Below are 9,723 nucleotides of genomic sequence, written 5' to 3'. Positions count from 1 at the left end.
CCAGGGACCCCCATATACTACCGCATAAAGCCCCCTGATTGCCCCCTAGTTAACCCTTTCACCAGTGATCACCATATAACTGTTACAGGTGACGCTGGTTGGTTAGTTATTTTTTTATAGTTTCAGGGCACCCGCCATTTATTACCTAATAAAGGTTTAACCCCCTGATCACCCGGCGGGTGATATAAGTTTGAGGGTCAGATAAGGTCTGCGTTGCCCCAGGCAGCGTCAGGTTAGTGCCAGTACCGCTAACACCCACGCACAAAGCATACACCTCCCTTAGTAATATAGTATCCGATCAGATCTATATTAGCGTCGCCAGTAGTTTAGGTTTCCCAAAACGCATCGTTAGCGGGATCAGCCCAGATACCTGCTAGCACCTGCGTTTAGCCCCTCCGCCAAGCCCAGACCAGCCCACCCAAGTGCAGTATCGATCGATCACTGTCACTTACAAAACACAACACACATAACTGCAGCGTTTGCAGAGTCAGGCCTGATCCCTGCGATCGCTAACAGTTTTTCTTGTAGCGTTTTGATACAGTCGCTGACAGCCTAGGTGCTTTTTTACCTGCGAGTCTCACTAGTGTACCCCTAAATTTAGGGGTGTGTACTTTCCAAAATGGGGTCATTTGTGGGGGTTTTGTGCCATCTTGGCATTTTATGGCCTTCAAAACTAATAGGTAGTGAGGAGTTAAGTCAAAAATTTACGCCCTTAGAAAGCCTGAAGGCGGTGCTTGGTTTTCGGGGCCCCGTACGCGGCTAGGCTCCCAAAAAATCCCACACATGTGGTATCTCCGTACTCAGGAGAAGCAGCAAAATTTATTTTGGGGTGTCATTTCACATATGCCCATGGCATGCGTGAGCAATATATCATTTAGTGACAACTTTGTGAAAAAAAAAAAAAAAGTTTGTAATTTTCCCGCAACTTGTGGCAAAATATAAAATATTCCATGGACTCAACATGCCTCTCAGCAAATAGCTTGGGGTGTCTACTTTCTAAAATTGGGTCATTTGTGGGGCTTTTGTGCCATCTTGGCATTTTATGGCCTTCAAAACTGTGATAGGTAGTGAGGAGTGAAATTACAAATGTATGCCCTTAGAAATCCTGAAGGCGGTGCTTGGCTTTCGGGGCCCCGTAAGCGGCTAGGCTTCCAAAAAGTCGACCACATGTGGTATCCCCGTACTCAGGAGAAGCAGCAGAATGTATTTTGGGGTACAATTCCACATATAACCATGGCATGTGGGAGCAATATATCATTTAGTGACAACTTTGTGTAAAAAAAAAAAAAAAAATTTTTTTTTTTGTCATTATTCAATCGCTTGAGGCAAAAAAATAAAATATTCAATGGGCTCAACATGCCTCTTATCAATTTCCTTAGGGTAGAAAATATCATTTTTTTTCAAAATTTGCGGTCTTTTTACGTTTATATCGCAAAAAATAAAAATCGCAGAGTCAGTCAAATACCTTTAAAAGAAAGCTCTATTTGTGGGAAAAAAAAGGACGCAAATTTTGTTTGGGTACAACATTGCATGACCGCGCAATTACCAGTTAAAGCAGCGCAGTGCCAAATTGTAAAAAGACCTCTGGTCATTGACCAGCAAAATGGTCCGGTCTGAAAGTGGTTAACAGTGATTCTGATGAAAATAGAATGCGTGTCTTCATCAACTGGAAAACATGGCCCGTAACAGATACCTAAAGTATATTTAAGGCCAAAATACTCCCCACCCCTCATCCTCATTTTAGAGCAGGGAATGGTTAAGATCTGCAGACAAGAGGAAATCTCTCCAAGCAGATGTAAATGATCCCTCTGGACAATGGTCAGCAACCAAATGTCCCCATTGAAAGGGGTCCTCTCAATTTCTGTTCAAATGACAACTACATTTGCCCCTCTCTTTTAGTCTTTGTAACAGTCCCCAGCACAAACAGAAGGTGAAGTCTGCCCAGCTGGGGCCCAGACAGGAGTTCAGGACTTTGGAGATACTAGGGAATGGAATTCCATACATACAATGGGCAAAAAGGATAAGCAAACCTTTAATCAGACTACTGTAGGATTCTTAAAACAGAAGATACCATTAGTGCTCCCTTATACCATACTTAACATAAAATGCCCAAAGTGGTACAAAGAAATATTTTTCAGCTTGAAAACACACGACCAACCCCTATTAAAAACTTGAGTCATTCTAGCATTTAGAAACTGCTGACTTAGCGGAATTCAATTTTCCTTTTGACTACAATAGCCAGTTCACTCCCAGTGAATAATTGTATTTATTTTTATGATGAGCAATCTACCAGCTCATGAGTTTTATTCCTTTTAGAGACTTACAGATAGTTGCATGCTCTTCTAGAATTTCAATAATTAATTTAAAAATATCCCATGACCCAACAAGAAGGGAATGATTATCTTAACAGCATGATATTCCTTTACTGTAGTTCAATTATCACCACCAAATGCACACTGCGCAGGAAAAATTAAACGTGTATTTCTTTTTTTATATAATAAAACTGCCTTTATTTAATTGTACAACCTTTACCCCAACGTTGTTTCAGCACGCTGACAGTAAAATATAAATTACTGAACTGAAGGAATACATTGAAACACTGAGCATGTGAAATGACCTGAAGACTTCTTTTCTTCAACTGTGTTAGCCAGCTTACTAAAATGAACTTCGTTAACAGAAAAATAAACTGTTTAAAAGCAAGATCTGAGGTTCTCTTTTAGAAGCAAAGTTCAGCATAAAAAAAAAAAAGCAAAAAAAAAAAAACTATTTATATATAATATAATAGGACTTCCCATAGGCATGAAACATGCACACATCAATAGTTCACAAAAATCCATTATTCGCCGTGTTTGTCCAGCAGCTTCATGTGTTGGTTTTAAAAGAATAGATCCATCTTCATGCTCAAAATAAAGAAGGAAAGTTTGCAAGATGTCCATAATGGCGGCACACCAAGAGGTAAACAGCCCTTGGATGATCAGGAAGTTCCTTGTCTTTTTTGCTGCTGACTTCTAATGACATCCAGCTGTTTCTTGCATTGCTGATAATATGTAGAAAGACTTTTGTTTTCATCTAGCAGCTTTTTGTGTTCCTGGACCAGACGAGATGTATTTTGTTGGTCTTTTTCATCCTGGTCTAGTTCAGCTATTAGCTCTTGTCTATAACGTAGCACAAAAGATTAATTGTCAACATTTTAAAAATGTTAAAACCCATTACACATGTTCATTCAAAAACTAGCTACTTTCTGTAGTCAACTACTAAAACCTCCCAGAATAATATAAAAAACAGAAAGAAAATACAAAGAATCTTCAAATGGGGTACTTAAACGTATTTTTGAAGAGACCAGAGCTGAGCCAGTATTAACCATTTCAGCCCCGGAAGGATTTACCCCCTTCCTGACAGAGCACTTTGAGATTTTGCACTGCGCCGCTTTAACTGACAATTGCGGACGTGCGATGTGGCTCCCAAAAAAAATTGGCATCCTTTATTTCCCACAAATAGCACGTTCTTTTGGTGGTATTTGATCATCCCTGCGGTTTTTATTTTTTGCCCTATAAACAAAAAAATAATTACAAATTTGAAGAAAACACGCATTTTCTTTACTTTTTGCTATAATAAATATCCCCCCCCCCCCAAAAAAAAAATAAATAAATAAAATAGTAGAGAGTATATATATATATATGCCTAGAGGCGATTCAGTTCGCATTGTGCGCTATATAAGTATTTCATATATATATATATATATATATATATATATATATATATATATTTCCCTCATTTTAGGCCGATACGTATTTTTACATATTTTTGGTAAAAAAAAAAAAAAAAAAAAAAATCACAATAAGCGTATATTGATTGGTTTGCGGAAAAATTATAGCCTTTACAATATATGGGATAGTTTTATGGTATTTTTATAAAATTTTTTTTACTAGTAATGGCAGCGATTAGCGATTTTTATCGTGACTGCGACATTATGACACATTTTTTGGACCATTGCCATTAATACAGCGATCAATGCTTTAAAATTGCATTGATTACTGTAAAAATTTCACTGCCAGTGAAGGGGTTAATCACTAGGGGGCGGGGAGGGGTTACACGTGTCCTAGGGGAGTGATTCGAACTGACTGGGGTATGGGCTTGTGTGACGTGGACAATGATCGCTGCTCCCGATGACAGGGAGCAGACGGTCAGTGTCCTGTCATTAGGCAGAATGGGGAGATGATGTTTACATCGGCATCTCACCGTTCTTGAGCTCCGTGACACAATCGCGGGGATACCTGGGCCGATCGAGTCCTCGGGTGCCACGGGCACGGGGCTCGCGGCAGGTGCGCGCAAGGCAGGAATTTCAAAGTAACGTACGAGTACGTTACTTTGCCCAGCCATGCCATTCTGCCGACGTATATATAAATATGCGACAGCAGTCGGCAAGTGGTTAAAGCTTGAAATTTCAATACGACCAATGTTCACAAATCCACTTGGTAAAAGGAGGCCGATATTACTAGTGGACACTGTTGTCATTAACCACTTTTGGAATGCCTCTGTAGCTTTATTGATACAGTGCGGCCCGGCTGCGCAGGATCATGTAGAATATACGTGCTACAACACAAGCCAGTCAGCAGATCTGGACAGGAATTGGCTGAGTGAATGACAGTGATGTGCTGTTTTTTCGTTCTTGCAAAAATCGTCACACTGCTTAGTAAAAACAGCACACGGTACAGACAGTAAACATCTATCTATCTATCTCTATCTGGATCTATATAATTTTTTTTTTTTTTTACCAAAGACATTTTGGCCTAAATTTAAGGAAGAAATTTGATGAATTTATCTAAGAAATCAAAACCCAGTGGTGATCAAATACCACCAAAAGTAAGTGCCATTTGTTGAAAAAAAATGATATCAATTTTGTTTGAGTAAAGGCTGCATGACTACAAAATTACCAGTTAAATTAGTGCAGTGCTGAATAGCAAGGTCATGAAGGAGGTAAAATCTTGAGGAGCTGAGGTGGTTAACATTTGCCTCCTTTAAAACATATACTATATATCATAATTCATGAAACAATTGGGACACTGCTCTGACGAACAGCTTCTCAACTTTAAGTCTTGTATTAGAAAACCATTTTTAAATATAATTTCATTAGAAAAAATAGGCAAATATATAAAGGGAAGAAAGAACACTGGTTTGTCTCACAAAGTAGTGACTAATAATGCATGTGAATTTTTTTACAATAAAATATTTAAATATATATATATAAAAAAAAAAAAAAGTACCTGGAGTGTTGCTGTGAAACCTTGGATGGAAAAAGTTTTTTTCCCCACTTTATCTTAGAAAACACATTAACCGGCTCACGCCGATATACGGCGGCAGAATGACACTGCTGCGCGAATCACCATACCCGTAAGGTGCCATGGGTGCACCCCCACCAATCGGATCCGTTACAGAACCGACCAATCTTCGGGCCCAGGCCATTGATTTCTAGCCTGGACCTGCTGATCGGTTCTGACTAATGAAATGCTTCCTCTGCCTGCAAGTGTAAACACAGGCAGGGGAAGTGATGTCATCTCTCGTCATGGAACTCTTTTCATTCCAGAGAGAGGAGAGAGAACATCTCATAGTAAGTTGCACCAACACTACACTAACACCAGTACACGTAGGTACACTTGTCACCCCCCCCCCCCCCCCCCGATCGCCCTCCCCGTCATCCCCTCCACTCCCTGTCAGTGCCACCCAGTGCAGTTGTCAGATTTGTCACTGGATCACTGTACTGGTGTCATTTATGACACTAATCAGCATTAGGGTATTTATGTTTCAATCGTTTTTATTGAGGGTTTACAATACAAAAAAAACAAAATTCTTATCTGTGCAGTACATTATTGCAACTAGTACAGTGCACAAATCAGTTATTCACCGGTCATTTCCTTAAGACACTCTTTCGGTAACATTGCAATTTCTACAGTACAGTCCAGCGTCCATTGCAACTACCCAGCGGGGTCGGCAGTTAACACCAGTCTGGTTCCAACTATGAATCATAATTTCAACATGGAGAAAAACAGTGATGAGCCATGCTATTAACGCCTCCGTACCCCGGTAAGATCCCACCCAGCATAAAGGTATTTAGTAGTAGGCCCAGGTAGCTTTAGGGTACCCCACTAACCCTCACTAAGGTTTAACCCCTTGATCACCAGTGATCACCGTATTAGTGTCATGGGTGACACTGGTTAGTTATTTTTTATAGTGTCAGCGCACGCGCCATATATTACCTAAATAAAGGTTTAACCCCCCTGATCAGACAGGTGACATCAGTTAGGTTTTAGAGTGCCAGGGCCTGCAACGCCCCAGGCAGCGTCAGATTAGTGCCAAAAAGCACCAATACTCACGCACCATACACCTCACTTAGTATAGTGTCTGAACGGATCAATATCTTTGATCTGATCAGCTCTATACTAGCATCCCCAGTAGTTTAGGGTTTCCAAAAATGCAGCATTAGCGGGATAAGCCCAGATACCTGCAAGCACCTACGCTTATAGCCTCTCCGCTCTGCCCACCCTACATTGCCCAATCAAAGGTAAACTAGTGAAGAGGCCTACAAGTTTCTAAACATGACAGACGAGAGTGAAGAGGAAGTCACCCATCTGTCAGATTCAGGCTCAGAATACCAACCTGTAAACAGCAGCGTCACCCTGACAGATAGCTCTGATGACGGAGTAGTGGTCCCTGCCAAGGTCAGGCGTACCCGACCACGTTCTGCTGTTGTTGAGGTGCAAGAACTGCAGGGCTCTCGTATGGAGCAGAGAGCCAGTACTAGCGGTGCTCATCCTTCTGGTGAAATGGCAAGCACCAGTGGCATAGTACATCCTGGTCGTACATCTAGCACTGCAGTATCACGTAGTGACGTGGTGAGTCCCATAAGTGCAGTTCAAGCTGGTGATGTGGCTAGCACAAGTAGTGTCCCACAGCCACCAAGACGACAAAAACAGGCCCGTCGAGCCCATAGTGCCCTTCCTGCTGCATCTGCCAATTTGAATTGGTAGCCCACCACTTCTGCAGCACCCGTACTTCCCCCATTCACTATCCAAACCAAGAATTCAGGTGGAAAAGGCCACTTGATTTTTATTCACTGTTTTTCACAGACGATCTCTATAGATCTATTGTGGACCAAAGCAATTTGTATGCTGGTCAATTCTTCGCCACTAATCCCCAGTTGACCCTTACCAGAGATTGTAAACCTATTACAGTTTCCGCATTTAAGACCATCCTGAGCCTATCCCTCATGAGTATAACCAAAAAAAGTGAGTTGCGTTCATATTGGTCCAATGACCCAATTCACCATATGGCCGTGTACTCTGCCTCCATGACCAGGACACAATACGAGCAGATCTTGTGGTTCATGCATTTTAATGACAATGAACTGTCATCCTTGGGGTGACCCTTGATACGATTGGCTCTACAAAATTCGGCCCCTCTTAAACCACTTAAATAAACAATTTGCAGCCTTGTCTACTCCTGATTAAGTTGTCTGCGTTGATGAGTCCCTGATTAAGTTTTCTGGCTGCTTGTCATTGATGGCGCCATACTTAACTGTCCATAAGGCCAGACGCTGGTACAAAAAATGTCTGTATACTTATTCTAACTGGCTCTGCCGAACGCTTATGTGCTATACAAGGCGTCAGTTCAAACTGGATCCTTGCTTAAAGCGGGATTCCACCCTAAAGTGGAACCTCCGCTGATCGGATCCCTCCCCCCCTCCAGTGTCACAATTGACACCTTTCAGGGGGGAGGGGGGTGGAGATACCTGTCAAAGACAGGTATTTTCACCCACTTCCGGGCATAGACTCCCGTGGGAGTCTACGCCATTTCCTGCCCTGCCGCGCTGTCTGCTGGGACACACACGGGTCCCAGTGACAGCGCAGAGATTTCCTATTGCGCAGTAGGGAACCGGGAAGTGAAGCCGATTCGCTCCCTCACCTAGAATGGTGGCGACAGCAGCCGAGAGATCGATCGGCCTCGGCTGCCGGCATCGCTGGAACCTGGGACAGGTGAGTGTCCATTTATTAAAAGCCAGCAGCTGTAGTATTTATAGCTGCTGGCTTTTAATATTTTTTTTTTTGGTAGAATCCCTCTTTAAAGATTCCAGGAAGAATTCATCAAAGCCCTTCTGTTTCCAGATGGTGCTGTGGTCCAACTTCCCAACGCAAATGCAGTGAGCCGGCTGCATGGGAGGCATTTTCAGTATGTCCTCACTGGTACCCCTAACCCAAAGAGCACCACAAAGAAGATTTCATGTCTGTAGAAAAAGCTCCTGTCCTAACCAACCTGGTCTTTGCATCAGTGAATGTTTCGAATGTTACCACACACTAGTGAAGTATTAGCGTAGGGTACAGCACTGCACAGACTAGGACACATTTTCACAGGGTCTCCAAAGATGCTATCGAAATTTTGAGAGACCCAAATCTGGAACCAAACTGTTACAGTTACACATAAAATAAAAAATATATATTAAAAAATTAGTTGTCATTTTATTGTTGTTTTGTCTATTCTCTCTCTATTCTGCTGTTTTACTGTATTTTATAATTGCAATGTTTTATTGTTACTATGCTTTATCATATTTGCTTTTCAGGTATGCAATTCTTTCCTGTTTACTGTATTTTATTGTTAACCATTATTTTCTTTTTAGGTACGCCATTCAGCTGCAGCACTGATTTATCTTGACAGCAACAGTGTTTGCTCTCACGATACGCAGATCAGCAACTGCAGTGCTGTAGATGATTTCATCACCACAGTTAAAAAAACAAAACAAAAAAAAAACATTGCATGTATGCCCACCATTAGAAGTGGGTGGATGCAAGGCGGTATTCTAATGTTGGGCACACCCACTGATCAATCTTTTTTCGTTTAGCCGACAGGCTGTATGAAAAAAAAGAACACTACAATAGATACCCAACAAGGAGCAGCAACGTACTGGAATGTTGCTGGACTTTGAGTAGTTATTCTGGAATGATGCCTACAGGTTTAGGTATCATCTTGGTATCGTTCTTTTCAGTCAGCGGTCGGCTTTCATGTAATAGTAATCCTAGCAGCTAGTTAGCTGCTAGACTACTTTTACAAGCAGTGGAAGGGGATTTTTTATTTTGGGGAGTAATTTCATATAAGCCTATGGCATGTTTGAGCAATATTTTATTTTTATTTTATTTTTATTTCAGGTACTTATATAGCAATATATAATTTCAGTGAAAAAATGTTGTGACAAAAAAATAAAATGTGCTCAACAAGCCTCTCAGCAAATTCCTTTGGGTGTCTACTTTCAAAATGGGGCAATTAGGGGGGGGGGGGGGGGGGGGTTGTACTGCCAGTTAACACTTCAAGAATTGAGATAGGCTGTGAAACTAAAAGCTGTGTAAATTCCAGAAAACGTACCCTAGTTTGCAAACGCTATAAATTTTGCGCAAACCAATATATGCTTATTGAATTTTTTTTTACCTGAGACATGTAGCTGAATGCTTTTTGGCCTAAACGTATGACTAAAATTTCATTTGTTGCATATTTTGTTTATAGCTAAAATTAGAAAAAAAAATAAGGTGATCAAATACCACCAAAAGAAAGCCATTTGTGGGGGAAAAAAAAGATGCAAATTTAATTTGGGTACAGCATTGTATGACTGCACAATGACCAGTTAAAGCAGCACAGTGACAAATTGTATAAAAGTGCCCTGGTAAGGGGGGTAAAACCTTC

At 41.2% G+C, this 9,723-nt stretch overlaps 1 protein-coding gene across 5 annotated transcripts in view; it reads right to left on the bottom strand.

The window, feature by feature from the left end:
- Window positions 1-2,481: 2,481 nt before the first annotated feature.
- Window positions 2,482-9,723, bottom strand: part of MAP3K7 (mitogen-activated protein kinase kinase kinase 7) — an 87,298-nt gene continuing 80,056 nt past the window's right edge. For all 5 annotated transcript variants that reach the window (XM_077487238.1, XM_077487239.1, XM_077487241.1 and 2 more), the window contains one exon: window positions 2,482-3,155. In XM_077487238.1, coding sequence (XP_077343364.1) covers window positions 2,975-3,155 — 181 coding nt within the window. In that variant the 3' untranslated portion in view covers window positions 2,482-2,974. The remainder of the gene's footprint in view (window positions 3,156-9,723) is intronic.

The sequence above is a fragment of the Lithobates pipiens genome, unplaced genomic scaffold (genome assembly GCF_037356315.1).
Source record: "Lithobates pipiens isolate NorthernLeopardFrog02 unplaced genomic scaffold, aLitPip1_a1.2 Scaffold_18, whole genome shotgun sequence".
Classification (NCBI taxonomy): Eukaryota; Metazoa; Chordata; class Amphibia; order Anura; family Ranidae; genus Lithobates; species Lithobates pipiens.
Note: the sequence above shows the minus strand (reverse complement) of the source record. Positions and strands in the feature narration are given on the sequence as shown.